This window comes from Chinchilla lanigera, unplaced genomic scaffold, assembly GCF_000276665.1.
Source record: "Chinchilla lanigera isolate Chin_1 unplaced genomic scaffold, ChiLan1.0 scaffold00043, whole genome shotgun sequence".
Taxonomy (NCBI): Eukaryota; Metazoa; Chordata; class Mammalia; order Rodentia; family Chinchillidae; genus Chinchilla; species Chinchilla lanigera.
This window is the reverse complement of record NW_004955444.1, coordinates 12,049,114-12,066,759: the sequence shown is the minus strand read 5'-3', so window position 1 is coordinate 12,066,759 and position 17,646 is coordinate 12,049,114. Positions and strand designations below refer to the sequence as shown.

General features: G+C 33.8%; 1 protein-coding gene across 1 annotated transcript in view; it reads right to left on the bottom strand.

The window, feature by feature from the left end:
* Arfgef1 (ADP-ribosylation factor guanine nucleotide-exchange factor 1 (brefeldin A-inhibited)) overlaps positions 1-17,646 on the bottom strand; it is a gene marked incomplete at its 5' end in the record, with an annotated part of 123,578 nt that overhangs the window by 43,413 nt on the left and 62,519 nt on the right. Inside the window, 9 exon segments of the mRNA XM_005392122.2 lie at positions 1,937-2,108; positions 5,276-5,360; positions 6,050-6,255; positions 6,706-6,817; positions 10,329-10,530; positions 12,057-12,165; positions 12,264-12,403; positions 12,509-12,608; positions 15,992-16,226. Of these exon segments, the coding sequence (XP_005392179.1) occupies positions 1,937-2,108; positions 5,276-5,360; positions 6,050-6,255; positions 6,706-6,817; positions 10,329-10,530; positions 12,057-12,165; positions 12,264-12,403; positions 12,509-12,608; positions 15,992-16,226 (1,361 nt within the window).

Here is a 17,646-nt window from a genome sequence, read left to right as displayed (position 1 = left end):
CATCATTAATTAACATTAATTAGAAAGTCTTAAGCCCGACACAGAAGGTCACATATTGTATGATTCCCACACATGGAAGACCCAGAACAGTCAAATCCACAGAAATAAAGAGCAGACTGGTGTTTGCCAGAGTGCAGAGAGAAAGGGAATGAAGTGGTAAGCCAGTGCTTAATGGGTTCAGAGGTTTATCTGAGGGTAACAAAAAGTTTTGGACCCAAAGACAGGTAGTAGCTGAACAACTCTGTGCATGTACAAAATGCCAACAGAACCACTCACTTTAAAGTAGCGACTTTTAAAGTTCAAAACATTCGGAACCAGTAGTCAGGAATATGTGAAAAATCTATGACAGGAAGAGAGCAGGAACAACTGTAACAATGGAAGTGTTAGGGAAACAATCCAAACATGGACTAGGAAAATAGCAGAAGAGAGGTAAGAGCAGTGACATCTATGTATCACACATGCTTGAATAATACCCCTGAGTTAATAAGAAAACTCCGACCCTAATACTACTGGGTAATTTTAGTTTTTCTGGCACACCACTATCTCCTTCCCATATTTGATTCTGGTTGATTTCCGACTACCACATACAAAAGAAGTCCAAGAAAGAGAGATATAAGGACGTTATAGGCAAGAGAATGAAGATTAAATCAGACAATGAGCATCTACTTACATATAAAAATGAAGGCTCCTTTAATATACTTAATAAATAGATACAAAAATAACACTACCAAATAAACTGCTGATTGATACTGGACTGGACGAAGAGCCAAGGATAAACTGCTTAAAATTTGACTTTGCCACTTAATCTCTGAGTTTTGGATAGAGATTAAAACAATTTTTATACTAGAGTCAGCTCATACAATCGGATTCTCTTTCCTAATCTTTCTGGACTTTATTTTTAATATGAAGTATGGCGGTGCACACTTGTAATTTCAACACTTGAGAAGCTGAAGCAGCAAGATCACTGTGGAGTTTGAGGCCAGCCTGGACTACATAGTGAATTCAAGAACAGCCTGAACTACATACATAACAAGACCCTGTCTCAAAAACAAAACAAAATAAGCTGGGTGCAGTGGCGCATGCCTGTAACTCTGGCTCTTGTGAGGCAGCAGGATCACTGAGAGTTAGAGGTCAGCCTGGGCTCCATAGTGAGTCAAGGAGTCTGAACTACATAGCAAAAAACATTCTCAAAAAGCCAAAGAAACAAACAAACCACAAACAAGTAAATATTTAAAAAATAAGGTGAGAGAAAATTTACTAAAAGTTCCCTAGAACGTAATTCCATATAGCATTCCAAAAGACATTCTTTCCCTCAAGGGATCAGGACTGGCCTATAGCCAGGTTTATATCTCTAATCACCAGCATCTACCTGTGTTTAGCTATAGTGTCTAGCACAGGGCTGGACTCACAGTTGGTTCCTACTGTCAGCTATAGCTAGGACTTAATAGTGTCATAATTTGCAATCTGTCTGAACTAGTCAATTTGAACTCCAATGATCCTAACCTTTTCTACCTCTCATGTCACCTCCATTTCCGCTTCTATTTATGTGTAATGACAGACAAAAAGAATTAAGAACTATGTTGCTTGTAGAGGATGAGGAGGCAGAAAAATAGAGCTGAAGCTTAACTAGTGAGAATGTACAAACAATCTCATTGGCTTCCAAAACTTAGCTGAGGTCAACTACTAAATGAAGGAACACAGAGAGTAGACTAAATGCACATTACCATATACAAATTAGTGTTTCCATTAATCATGTGTTATCTTTCAGGGGATGTGGTAAAAACAATCACATCACCAAATTCTGCATTATACTACTTAACACAACATGATTCTAACTCAAACTTATATGGGATTACTTATTTTAAATAAAGTAAGACTTTTAAGAACCCATGTTTTCTCCTTTAACAATCATCATTCAACTGATTTGTATACTTACTTTGTTTACTTGATTTTGTGGGGATTGTTAGTTCTTTCGTTTCTTTCATTGATATCTTTTTACCAGCTATTTCATTATAGATAGCTGACAGATACTCTTCAGGGAGATCTTTACTGTCGTTGATACCTCTATTCATTTTAATGTATTGTTCCTTTGTCATTTTGTTTTTAACCTAGATATAAAAAATTGTTATAATTCCTAAAAATTAACACAAAATTTCACTCATTTTAAGAATTTCAATACTTATTTAAGAGGTTTTATAAATACTCTGAGGAGTGGAAGTAGAAAACATTCAACAAAATATACATAAAAATGACAAATGAAGTCATGGAAAAGGGAAGTAATGTAAAAAAAAAAAAAACTATTCTGCCAAATACTAATTTACCTTGCTCTGAAGTGGACATGATAATTTGCAATAAGAATGGAGAACAGATATTTGTTTTACTCAAGATTTAGGAGTTTTAGCATCTCTTTAAGGAGTCAAAATAATTATTGAAAACATACAATTAAAAACATTCAAGTCTTACTTCAGAACACTGTAAACATGTTGCTAATAAATTAAAAGTTGATTTTCTAAACAGTGGATGGAAAAATAACAATAGCTAAAATTATTTAAAATCTGTTAAAGGGGGGGGAGATATAGGTAGTTCACAAGCACAGGGCCTGTCTGGTAGGCACAAGGTCATGAGTTCAATTCCTAGTACTGGAAAAAAAAAAAAAAATCAACTAACAGTTTCTCTGAGTCATCAAGGCAACTGAATGGTACTAAATGACCTGGGCAAAATATTCTTGAAATATTTTATCTTGTCTTAATAGGAATGTTCTACTTAGTAAAGCTGTGTAATACAAATATATAATTTGTAACATGGTGGCTCATTCACTGAACTTATGAATTAGTACAGCAAAATGCTCATATCCCTACAAATTCACATAGACAAAACCCAGAAGACCTATGTCTCTGAAAAGATATTTATTTAATTAAATGTATTCCTACCATCTGCCATAAAAAATTTAGTTACTTTAGAGACTGTGCACTAGTACAATGTGCACTCAAATACCTAACAATATTCAAGTAAATCACCAGAAGCTTGCAAAAAATAATTTTAGAGGAACCAGAATGTTCAGAGGATATAACTGGGATATACTTATTTAAGTTCATATTACTATGCAAGCAGAATCCTTCTAATGTGTCAGAAAGGGTAGTAGGAGTTCTTTTCCTACAAATATGTAAAAATATTACCATGAAACTTTTCAAATGAAACTTTAAATTTAAAGGACTAAAGCTCTAGAATATTACAACTTTATAAACTCATCTTGAATCACGTTACTATAAAAATATAAAGTAAACAAGCCATTTTATCTAAGGTTTTGATAGATGCCTATTAAAAGACTACGTAAGTACTGCCAGTAAGAGGCAAAGAAAATGAAAATCACCTGGAAATACTGAGTACGATCACATGGTCTAGCTTCATGTGAATCAGAAAGGAGCGAGGTCTTGACAGAAAATCTGAAGTACTAATTATTTATGCATCTAGGTATGGGCTCATAAAAGGTAGAGTAGAAAACACATTGCTTTCATGTACACAAAATTAAGTACACTGCATACTTTTGCCACGGTGGGATTTCAGGAGCACAGAAAAACGTAATTTACTTTTCTTCTTTTGATATCTTTTATGAAATACTCTACTCTTTAATTTTATTCACATATGCTTAAATTAGGCTGTGTTTAGTGTTCAAATCAGGTAACACTGGCTGTTACTACTGATGAAAATTAATGTAAACACACAAAAGTGCTCTAAAAACACCTCAAATTTTTTAAAAATTCATTGACTTGTATTATATAGAAAAGGTAACTTAAGCATTAATATTTATAGAACATAAATGATGTGTTAAAATCCACTGAATTTATTTCTTTAAGAATTAAGAATGACAAAAATTAGTTTTAAGAAATTCCTTTAAAATTATCTATATTCATTATAAGTGATGTCATGTGTTACAGCTTAATGGTCTTTAGTTATAAATCATCTAGGACCAAGATTATGAGTTCAACTTTCTAACAACTCATTTTACCACTGCAGCTTGCACATCAGCAGATGATACCAAGTCTGACAACACACAGTCTGACAACAACCAGCTGCTACTGCCAGACTGGCCCCAGGCACATGTTTTGTGAACAGAAACTGCTGACCTGAAGGCAAGACACTGGTTTCTAGATAAAGCTGTCTAACTGGTATATGTTCTAAAATGTTTTAACAATTCGTGTAATTACAAAACTATATATTTCTTCAAAATGACACAAGTATGCATATATGTACGTGAACATATGGCAGAGCTATACAAGATGGTGTTTATTTGCATATAAAAAGAAATGTCTTTGAAAGCACAGCCTTTGAAAAATAAAAGTATGTCAGTCTATATTAGAAATTCTATGACTTGGATTAAAAAAAAAAATCAGACTAAAATGTTTGAAATGAAGATATCTAAATAAATAATTATCTATAAACTGCCTTACGAAACCATGGGGAAAAAATAATCATGCTAGATAATAAAAACCCTAGTTTTGACTATAATACCTACAATATATTAAAGAAAATAATGATAAAGCATCTATATCTGGGGTACATTCACAGTTGTTCAACTCTGGTGTTTAAAACAGGAATGAGTTTATACCTAATCCTTTCTCTTTATGTTAGCACATACTTTTTATATCAACCTTGCATGAAACATCTCAAAATATACACCAAAATAATCTTATACTATAAAGTTTAATCTCAAACTGTAAATTTTTAATTTTTTAAAATTGTGATAGTACTGTATTGCAGTTATGTGTAAACTGAGTATTTCTCTTCTAGAGATATGTACTAAAACATTTAGATGAAATTACTTATGGTATGTGGGATTTTCTTCAAAATTATCTGGGAGGAGGGAAGGGATGTAGATAAAACAAGATGGGCCATAAACTGGCAACTGTAAAGGTTGGATGATGGGTACCATACTTTTCCCTCTATTGTTCAAATTTGAAACATTAAAAAAACAAACAAAATAAGATGGTTTATAAATAGGGTTTTTCCATGTTATGACAAGTATAATACAAAAGAGCTGTCAATATCATTTTACATTAAAATGTACAATTTTCAATCGAGACTAAGAAATACAACTATTATAGATACTTTTAATGAATTACTACAAGAAATTACTTTTATAAGATGTACACTAGCTCTATACCAATTTGGTAATTGTTTTAGTTACATACAATAAAATTTTCATCTAGTACTTAACTGAACTCAAAAGAACATCTTTCATTTCTACTACTTAAATGAGATACACAAGAAACAATACCTGTGGACTGTGAAGGTCTGTGGTCAACATAATAATTGAATAAGCCAAAACATAAGCAGTATCTGCACTGGCAAAAAGAGTTTGTCTGAAAAAATTAATGCATTATGTTATAAACTTTCATGGTTTTACACAAAGTTTCATTTAATTAAGTGTTCTAAAATTTTAACGCATTTCTATATTAGTGCCTATTATACAAAATACTACACTTCTCTTTAACATATTCATAGATACATATTATACACTTTGATCATTTTCATTCTCATCATCCCTTTTCTCCCTCCTTCCTCTCCCCTGATTTTTTTTTCAATTGTCTCTCTTCTACTTTCATGTAATTTGTAATTTAAGAATCTTTTGATTCCACATATGTGAGAAACTGGTATTTAACTTTCTAAGTTTGGCTTATTTTGCTTAATATGATGATTTCCAATTATATTCATTTCCCTGCAAATAACACAAATTTGTTGTTCTCTGTATTGAATAATATTCCACAGTGCATATATCCTGTATTTTCTTTATTCACTTATCTCAGGACTAAGATTCTATCTCATTTTAAAATTTTTTATGGAATTGTCATGTCACTTCCAAACACTACACAATGTAAATTTTCTGTGGGAAAGGGATTATGTCCTGATATTTTTAAAACTCTTATGCTTCCTAGCAGTGTTACAGATATAGCTGACAATAAAGAATCATCTGAAACTTGGTATTGTGTAAAATTACTAGGCACTAACAATAAATGTTAAAAAAAAAACCAGAAGATCATTTGAGTGTTACCCTTGATTGCATTCTAGGTATCTTGCAGCAAATTTTTCCATTAATCGATCAATTTTTTGAGCTTCTCCTGGAAGACGAAATCCTTCCAGAAACATGCGAAGGGCTGAAACGAAGTCCTTTCCTGAAAAGTCATGTTGGTCCACATATGCATACATGACTTCTTTGTTAAATTTATCATTATCGCCCAGGAACTCACCCACTTGAGTCTAAAGTAAAACCAAGAGACAGAAATTGGCATTCTGGTGTTGTATTTGCCACGTAGCCATTTAAAAAGCAGAAAAATCTGTAAGAGCCACAGGTTTCTGACTACAAGGCTAACAATTTCCAATAGGAAGTTACTTGTACTAAATATGTTTACTGTAAAAAAATCAAAACATTCTGACTTTAGAAAATTTAAAAACAAAATTTATACATTTACATAAATATACATTATATATGTAATCTAGGCTATTGTTTATTACGTTTTTAGGAAAGGATTTTATGCTTTATTTACCTAAAAAGGAATTTTACAAAAAAAGAATGAAATAAATGGTATTGTTTTAAAATAACTTTTACTATCTATTAATTTTACAAAATACTGGGTTTTGATGTGGTATTTTCCATGCATAGACTATATTTTGATAATATCCATTTCCCCAAGTAAATGATATTCTTACAGAGTCTAATCTTTCCTCTTGATGTAAGAACTGGGCGATATCTTCAGGTGTGGTGCCAAGCATCCCTTGTTCTTGGAGGTACTGTATTCCTCTCTTTGGTTTCTTATTAAATCTAGGTAAATAGGAACATTTAAAAAAGCAAACTATTTGGATCCTTGAAAAAAAAGTCTTTAACTATAGTAAATTAATTCTCTAATAGCACTCAGAAAACAGGAGCATGGTTAATGTAATTAATACACAACGCACAAAAATGTACTGTATCAAGTTTTCTTCTTAGAAAAGAGTCTCAAATGGAAGGCCTTCTTTACTGCTGATATGGATCACTTCACACTTTTTTGGCAGTATGGTCTATTTTTGATCCATATGAATAGTGATCAGCTGGACAATTAGAAATAATGCCACATAGCAAACAAACTTTGAGTAAGGATGTGGATACTAAGTATCTTATACTTTGAATATATATTATCCTTCGTCCTCAAGTAACCTTGGCTTATTAGTCTAAAGTGATTAAGACTGGCACATGGCCTTTCTCAATACAACTCAAGCTCATCTCATCTCCCCTCCCTTCCTCTGCTCCCACACTATGTCATTCCCTAAACATAATGCTGTTGGTAGAGACCATTTCTCTGCATGCCTTTTACTGTTCCATTAACGAAGGAACTGTCCCTCATGCTTAAAGAGCCAAATCAAATGTCATTTATTGTTTACAAATCATTAACTTCCTACTTCTATCATACTTTTTTTTTTTTCTCTTTTTGAGACAGGTCTCACTACACAGTTCAGGCTGGCCTTGAGCTCACTCTGTAGCCCAGGCTGGTCTTGAACTCGCAACTATCCTCCTGCCTCAGCCTCCCGAGTGCTGGTATTACAACTGTGCACCTGGCTTGGCTTGTGTACTTTGGTTTCTTATTATCTGCCACTGTACTATTGCTAGGAGTTTTTAAATAGCTTATTCTCTGTTTTGTTCACATTCTAATATATGTTTCAGGCCACTGGTAAAGTCCAAAATAGAAATCTGATGATGTTATACATGTGCTTAAAACCTTCAACATCATGCCTGTGTCAAGAGGAGCAAGACACTTCTCTTACATGAAGAATAAAGCCTCTGTAATCTACCTCAAACTCAAGGTTCTCATCACCTTCTGCCACTTCCCCTCCACCTCGCCCTGTCCTGCTTAACAAGAGTCTTTAAACGTCCTCCCTCTCCTCTGGTTCTGTGGCACATGTCATTCTTTGTCTAGACGGTTCTTCCCTGTTCTGTCCTAAAGATTCTCCTGGGTTAACCGAAACCAAACATTTTCACTGAGGTAAATACAAGTCCCAGTTTCTACAAACTCTTAACTCTAATGGAAGAAAATATAATTTTTAAAATGCAACAAACACATCTATTCAAAAAGTACAAACACGACACAGCAAAAGAGGTAAGTAATAACTGAGATGCTTGTGATATATTTTTGGGTAAGGTGATTCTGAAACTGAATGATTACATTTTTTATAATGTAAAATGAAATATAATGTATAGTGAAAAGAAAGCAAAGCAAAGCAAAGCAAAGCAAGGCAGACAGACAAGACATTCTAGATGGAGAGGAAGCCATACTACTACACAAAACCATAAAATAGCGTGATATAATAATAAACAGTTCTACAATGTTACACGAATGAGGTGAAACTGAAGTGAGGAATGAGGCTTAGAAGACAGCACTTCCAAACCCTATGGTACTATCTGCTATCACAAGAAACCTTGGCTTTGTTCTCTAAGAGCAAGATAAGGAGCAAATAAAACAAACTCACTCAAGAGAAATTATTCTAATTAAATGGGAAAAAAAGCCTGGAGAATGAACAAGATCAAAGAAAATATGTCAACTAAAAGTTATACTAGTCAAGGCAAAAAGTAGTGATGGTCTGACTTGTAGGAATACCCTGTAGAAGATGGACAAAATAGAATGAATTACCAAGATATTCAGGAAGTAAAATCAACAGAACATAATGACAAATTCAATCCAAAAGTGAGAGGCAAATTTAAGCTAACTTTCAGGACTCTAACTTATAAATTTAGAAGCATGCTGGGATCATTAGCCTAAATACTAATCTCAGAAACAAGCGGATTTTCTGTTTGTCTTTGGTTTCTGGTAGGAGTACTGAGGGGTTAAACAGAGACTAATGCATTCTGTTATAGACCAATTGAGGGTGAGAAACTGCAATATCCAGTGGCGATTCCAAGGACAAGTAGAGATGAATCTGGATCTCAGTAGTGGTGTTTATGTTAAAAATAATACCTGGGAGTTGTGAGATATTAGTACATAAATAGGTGATGCCAGGAAAACACATGATCACTAGGAAAAGATACAAAGTGAGAAAAGAAAAGGGCTAAGGACAAAACCCTGGCGATGCTAAGATGTATGCAGGGAAATACCAGCCCATAACAAGGCTTAGATGACACGGTCAGGAAGATAGGAGGAAAACAGGATACGGTGGTGTTATGAAAGGAACACCTGTGGAGGGTATACTGGAACACAATTCCATGTTCTTCTTAATGGCTACATGAAGACAAAATCAAGTCCAGTAGCTTAAGAGGACTGAAAGGTACAAAGACTCTACATTAAAGCCCTGTGACTATTCCCTCTCACTCCTCCAGTTACAGTTTACATACCTTGGCAGTACTTTCTACAAAATGCTATTATAGACATTAGACAGTACTATTTTTAAAAAAATATTTTGGCTATAAAAAGATTATACTGTATATAAACTTGAATATGGGAATCAGAGTCTTCGTGGTGCTTGGCACAGAGTTCCAAATCCCCAAGACCTTGTATTTCCCCTACTTTTTTCATATGAACACTGCAAAAGATAGCTGGACATTAAGCAAAAGGCAAGGCTAAAGTATCAGAAAGAAATGCCGCAAAGCATAAGCTGCAAACCAAGTAAACATACTAGGGGATTTTTAATAGTTTACAGTTGCTAGATTTGTGATATAAGGCCAACAATTTCATTCTTCTTTAGTGCATCTCTTTGAAAGTAGAGAGGGCAATACGAGGAAGGAAAGTGGTACGGTGGCATGGTGGCATTCACACAAGAAACAGTCCAGGAACCAGACTGCATCACAAAACTTAGCAGAAAAGAAAAGATCAGGTTTTGGCACAGTAACCAGGTTGGAAAGGAAATGATTAGCTTATGAATACACAAAAATGAAATCAGTAACAAGAAAGTATCACTAAATCACTAACAGTAGTAGTATATTTTACCTGAACTGGAGGAAGCAAAACCTAAAAAGGAGCAATGCTTAAAATTTTCGTATTTTAAACTTTTTGCACTGTCATCTGATTAGGAAACATAATGGAAAATTTAATACATGAGTTAAATAAACAACACAAAGCCATGCAGATGATGTTCATCAACAGCACATAATATATGGGGGCTAGGCCTTAAAATAGTGTTTGGGCTAAACTGCAATGAAGAAAGGCTGCTGAACATGGAGGCCTTAGAATTCCTGGCTCCAAGAGAACTACCTCCCATTTTACTTATTGAAAGGTAGTAATAAGAAAATAATTAAGAGATAAAAAGACACCTGGGCAAAGCTGGCACAATTCTGGCAGAGAAATAGTAATGTTTCTTCTGACACTTACAAATCTATCCCTTGTTCTATTATTTCTTTCTGTTGCTTTAGGACTTCAAATTGTTCTGGATTATCAGTGCCAGACATCTGTGTACTGTAGCTGCCTATTCCTGATGATGATGTTGACTCCAGGGAGTTTAAACTTCCATATCTGTTTATTGTCTCAGGGTGTTTGATTTCACTCATCTCTTGGTCTGAGGGTTTCTCCTGACCTGTAAGAAGAAAAATTGGTACAGTATATTACAATAGTCCCCTCCTTATCCACAGGAGATACATTCTAAGACCCCTAATGGATGCCTAAAACCTTTAATAGTACTGACTTCAATATATATATTATGTTTGCTCCTATACATATATAACTCTGATAACATTTAATTTGTAAATTAGGGACAGTAAGAGATCAAAAACAGTATTTATTAACCAAAGCAACCTCAGCATATGATAACTTTTCTTTCCTTATCGACATTTTCTTTCACTTTTTCACTTAAAGTACTTTATGGCTTCTCTTCAGCATATCCCACTTGCCAGTAACACTGCTCTTATGCTTTGGGGCCATCATTAAGTAAAATATTTGTTCTTGAATACAAACATTTCAATTCCATGACCGTTTACCTGACAACTAAGGTTTCTAAGTGAGTAATGGCTAGGTAGCATATTCAGCATGGATACACTGGAAAAAGGGCTAATTCATATCCCAGGCAAGATGGAGAGGGATGTTGTGAGACTTTATCACACAAGTAAATCAGTGGGCAATTTAAAATTTATGAATTATTTCTAGGATTTTCCATTAACAGTTTTGATTACAGTTGACTGGAGGTGACCAAAATGGTAGGTAAGTAAAGGTTAAAACAAAACCACAGGTAAAGGGGGACACTACTATGTTCTGTTAAAGCAAGAAATGTAAAAAGAAAAACGTATTTTTGTCTTGCTACAAGGTATGTCAATGTTTAGATAACTATTTAAAGCAAATAAAGTATGAGGTGCTACAATAAACAACATACTTCGATACTGAAACCATGTAATATTAAAAGTGTGGTCTTAAACACCCTTTGATACAAAAACAGTGCATAGTTTGCACTTACTATGATTTCTTTTTTCAGTTACAGTGCTTTGTAACCACTGGAGTTTTGCTCATGCTTCATGAGGAATAGTTCTCCCTCATAGGACCCTTAGTTACAACACCAGAATAGCCCTGAAACTTAGAGTTTTTCTCCGACAGTAAACATCAAACAGATAAACAACTTAACCATCTTAAAAGACATAGGCTATACTGCTAGTATAATTAAATTTGAAAATTCAACCAATTTCAGGTGAAAATGGTAGCACATACCTATAATCCTAATTACTTGGGAGGCAGAAGGACAGTGAATTTGAGGCCAGCCTGAGCAACATAATGAAATGCCACCTCAAAAACAAAACCAAAGCCTAAATTGGGAATAATTTTCTTAAGGTGCTTTTTTGGGGCAGTAGGGACTTTTTCTGGAGTGGGTAACCAGGACCAAACTCAGGGCCTTGTGCTTGCTTGGCAGGGGAGGCACTGCTGAGCTAAAACATCCCTGGCCCTAATTGGGAATCATTTTAAAACTAGTTACAGTATCTGAATCATAAAGAATACTTTTAACAGTTAAATGAATAAACATGTCATGAAACTAATGTCATTTGCAACTAGCTCCCAAAAGACTATTTTTCTTAAAATGATGAAGAATTTTAAGAATTATAATTCAAAATGTTACCTTACCAAGAGTAGTTTGAGAGTTGGGATTCACATATTGATCCTTACTCCACTCAACCATACACTTCAAAATTGACACTAAGCATTCTAAACCTTTCTTCCTCAGACTCAATTCCTGTAGTTCAGAAATAGAATAAAAACAAAAAGATCTTTTAAGGAAAATGCATGCCTGTTCCTTGGTAGTTTAAATCTGAAAAATTTTAAAGTTCTTACCTGAATATTACTCATACCGAGTTCTTGACTGCCCCTTCCTTGAGCAATTTTTGATAGATCATTTACTAATCTTTCAAATATATTTGCTGCATTTAAATCACAGTCATAGTTTACATAAATATCCACTACACTCTGAGCATCTGTAACAATATATTAATTTTAACAAAATGTATCCAATACACAAATGCATTTAGGCTTTTAAATAACTCATAATAAGAGATTAAAAAGAGGACAATTCTAAATACCTGCACAAATCCTTGTTAGTGTCTGAATAACCATCCATTTGTGATCAAAAGAGCTAGTAGAAGTTTCCAAAATATATAGGAAAATTTCTTTGAAGAACACCTGTGACAGGGAAATTGCTCTTTAAAACACTGCTTAAAATTCAGATGCATGGTTAGTTTTTAAATATCCCAAAGCTGTAGAACAGAGATAAACACCCAGGCTCCTCTGGAGTTCATCTCTATTTGAGTTCTATCTGCAAAATCTCAGGACTGAAATAACTTGAGTGGGTGACTTAACCTTGCCCTTGTAGTATCAGTCCTGTGCTTTACCTTGCTGTGTTTTGTTTGGCATCACACAGCTGCTACAAATAAAATATGCAAAGTCCTGGATCTCCTCAGGGCAATAATTGCTTGGATGACATATAACTCATGCTTCAGTTTCATTCTCTTCAAAGAGCATAAACTATTCTTGGTTCAACAGTTATATTCTTCAGACATTCTAGAGTTCAGGGCAACCCTAACTCCTAGATTTTAATGTAACTGATACACTAAACAATAGTGATCTATTTCTTATATGTTGTTACTACTTACAAAAGGGAAGATCTTTACTGCCTGAAAGCTATATACAAGCTGTTTTTCACTTTTCTTTTTACGAAAAAGTATCAAGCATAAAAGAGTTAACCTAGTAGAGTAAAATTCAATTTAACAGCTTACAATTTTCAGATTGAAATTTATTTTGGAAAAGTGTGACCTAAGAAGGGATAACTAAATAACAAAACAATATACTATCATTTATGGAACATATGTATTATGAATACAGAAACAGTAACGTTTTTAAGATGACTGGCATCTCCTTGCAATGTGCTTTTCTTTCACGAAACTCAATCCATTTGTATTTACTTACTTAATGTGCCTCTTTGTATCATGGAAAGCTCTAAGAGGTTTACCACCACTGACTATGTACCTCAAGCTCTAAGAGGATGGGGATCAGGTCTGTCTTCCCATTTTTTTTTTTGGCGTTTTGCAACAGGATCTCAATATGTGGTCCAGGCTGGTCTAGGACTCACTATACAGCCCAGGCTGGCTTCAAACTCACGATTCTCTGGCCTCAGTTGCCAAGTGACATATGCCACCACTTCTGGCTCAGGGACCAGGCTTTTCTTCCTCGAACTGTGTCTGCATTGCATGGCGCATAAGTAGGCATTCATTAAATATTTATGGCCATATGGTCACATTTCCCAAACAATACATCAAGTCAACCCAGAGCACAGCAGCAAACTCACAAGAGTACCATGAAAGTTCTTGAGGAAAAATTCAGCAGGAAATACATCTGCTGGATGTCTCAAAAAATATTCACAGTTCTAATGAGATTATACTACCATCCTTTCAGTGACATCATTATCTTTACATACCTGGGTGCTGTTACATTGCTATGATAAAAGGAAGTATACATAAAAAATAATGAAGAATAGCAGTGCAGGAAGTACTGTCCAATCTGATGCAAAGCTCTAAGTTGTACAGTGTCCAAGAGGAACAGCAACCCAGCAGTAATGAATTATGGCTAAGAATAAAATGAAAACACTTTTCTTTTCATTTATAGGTACTATTTTAAGAATGGACACTAGCCTAAGACAAATATTAAGTTGTTTAATCCTAACTACTTAATAAATGAAACTGTTTACTAACAGTATTTCTTCCTATGTGCACCATGAAAAGGTTAGAGACCCTGATGGTGCCATGAGTCACATTCAGAATTCTCTTCTTGCTTTGTGTTTATGTGCGTTGTGGGGGGAATTATGGATTGAACCCAGAAACTCACCCATGCTAGGCAAGTGCTCTATCACTGAGCTACATCCCCATTCCTTTTTTTTTTTTTTTAAATACTTCAAGGCAGTCTTCCTAAGCTGGCCAAGGTGGCCTCAAACTTGTAATCCTCCTGCCTCAGCCTCCTGAATAGCCACGATTATAGGTGTGTGCCACCATGCGCCTGACTCTCATTTACAGAATAAATTTTTAAAAATCTGGAGAGACAGGAAAAAAAACCCCTTTGGCTACTATCTATGGTTATCATATAGTACTAAGTGAACATCTATCATTGTAATATACCATGCCTAAACACAGGGGTTCTAAAATGTTGAAGGCCTTTGTGTAGCCAGTCACTTAACAGATTTTTGAACGCTAAGACTCCCATAGTAATTACTTGGGTAGGCTGTGTTGCAAATTCTTATGGAACTAGGTACCATAAAAATAATTTGTCAGTTTAAATTGCCTCATCATCAGATGAAAGGCTTCTGGGTTTATAGAAAACTTCTTAAGGTTTATTTTAAAGTCTCTTTTATTTGTAGTTCCTAAAGACAACAGGAAAAACAATGTAAATGTAGCACCTCTTCCTAAATGCTTAGTACTATGTTCACAAGACATATACAGCAAACTTCTAAATCTTGACAACATATAAATACCAGAAGTTGTTTCTTGTTCAAAAACATGGCCCAAGTTTTAAAACTTTTTACTGGTTTATTCCCAGAAAAATGTTGTAAGCCATTTTGAAAGATATTACAGACCATTAATAAGAAAGGATGATTATTTTGATCATCAAAAATTCTGGGAAAATAATTTATTCTTTCTCTTGAGCTAATGTATTATTCATCTTGCATTAGGAAAATATGAAGTTAAAAATGAAAATGCAACCTACATATACAGTATATTAAACATAAATGAAGGTAAAAACTGACAAAAATGGGTATTTCTAAAATACATAATTTCTCAGGCAAAAATATTTTAATAATGAGTTGAAAAAAGCATCCACTAAATCAGCAAATCATAAAATACTACTTTAAAGTACTTAATTATCTGACGATGAAAACAAAAGACCAGGCACTGGTAACACCTATGCAGTACTTGCAGACATGGATGGAAGACTCTCCAGTTTAGTTTTGCTAAATCTCTGAAAATATTTTAGAACCACATGACTCCTATTTTATTTCCAAAGCTGTGGGAGAAAACTTTAAGGATAAATATAGAAATAATGTTAGAAAAAAGGTACAAAACAAAAATTAACTTTTTCAATTATTCTAAATATAACCCCCAAAATGATACTCTCTTTTCAAGTGCTTAATATTTAAATGATTTAAACCCATGTAGACTTGCATATACTTGAAACTTTCTTTAAAAGATTGCCAAATTCATGACTATAAACCATATACTGTATACAATGGCAAAGCTATTGTGAAAATGAAATTAATTCAAGAGGACTACAGCTACTAATTCAATTAGTGTAGTTCCTTGCAGGTAGGAACAGTGTCTTCATTTTGCATCCCCAGCGCTTATCTGAGGCTTAGTACTTCACAGACACACGGCAGCTGAATGGATGAATTAAAAAAAGAAGTACATGAGAATGCACAAACAGTAGTTCACATTGTGGAAAGCTTTCTAGCATGTTAATGATAACTGACTTCTTATGAAATATCCAACAGTATCCCAAACTTTAATGCCTATAGGACATACCTCAATTTGCATCTTCAGATGCGTCTTGAAGTTTGACAACAAAGTAAGAAATATAGAAAGAGAAAGCTCAAAAACTTCTGGAACAGACGAGACTCCATTTTTTGAGAGTGCAACACATAGATACTGCTTAATAGCGTTAATAAACATCTCATTTGTTCTGAAAACAGGTCCTGCATTCTGGAGAATGGATAGAAGTAACTGCAATGAAAGAATCTTGGATCGTAATTCATGAGACCTAAAATGTGAAAAAGAAGGCAAGGTATATGGACAAGTTTAGCATTATGGCAATAACAGATTTATCCTGGTACCACATTTAACAAACTTTTTAAATGGAGAGGAACAAAAAAACTCAACAACACTAAAAAAAAAAAGAGGTCAGCCACTAACAGTGGGTGGTGCTTCCTTTCTGTCACAGAACTTCACACACTTTTCAAATGGGAAAAAAATTCATGAATACTTAATGTCAACTTACTTTTCCAGTGGATATAACATTATATATCTAAACATCAAAATTATATATCTCATTAGAAATCACCACAAACCTTCTTAAATTAAGTGATATCTTTAGTGTGTAATAGTTTCAATATATGTTTTCCTATTTTCCTATTCAAAAATTCTAAACCCCAATGAAAACTTGAATGTGTTATCAAACTATAGCAATATTTCAAGCTTACTTTTTCAGTGACTACGGTTTTTTTTCTTTTGAAATAAAGACAGGCTTTTAGAGTATTTAAACAATTTATTTCTGAATAGTTCAGCCATGTATTATTGTAATGACAAGCTGACAAACGTTTAGCTTAATATATTAATGTAGTTTTCTGATCAGTATACTGTCATACTTTGTATTATAATGAAAATTTTAATTTTTAGATTTACTAATATTTTTATCCTATTAAAAAAGGTCAACAGAACAAGGAGATTCAAATTCAAGCCACACTTAAATACTTTAGTTTTTGGTTTTTTTTTAAACTTTATTCCAAATACTGCACTTAGTCACATTTACACAGTATAGGAAATTCAATTGCTTTACGTTTCCAACTTAAAATTTTTTTCGCTATAATTATCAAGTAATTCTAGGATCTAAGTAAATCTAGCAAGGGATACTTCATTTCATGTAAATTGGTATCACAAAAAAGAAAACATACTATCTTTGAAACAAATCTGGAGCTAATCATAGCTCTTTATTACACAGTCATGTTTCCAAGATGGCTATTACTTTGAATCTAAGAATATGAGTAGCAAATCAGTAAAAAAAAAAAATGCTTTAGTGAACAAAGTTAGAAATACTGAGATGTAAGACTTTTAATAGCTATCAGAAAATATAGTGAGTCAAATTTAGTCTTCCTGTTCTAATATTCCAAGGCTTCTTACACACAACTAGTACTTACAAGTCTAACTCAGATGTATCAGATTTCAGGGCTCAATTCCTACAGTAATTAAATACTGCAGCTTGCCATTCTCTAACTTCTGAGTTTTTGTTTACATTGTCTTTGTATCACCAGCACCTAACAAAATGTTTTGAACACATTATGTGCTCCCCAACACTGAATGATTTATTCTTGTGTTCAGTCATTTGTTAAGTACCTACTATGTACAAAGTACTAAGGAAGGAAGAAATGGTCAAATGACTATCTTAAGTCATTAAGACTATAGTC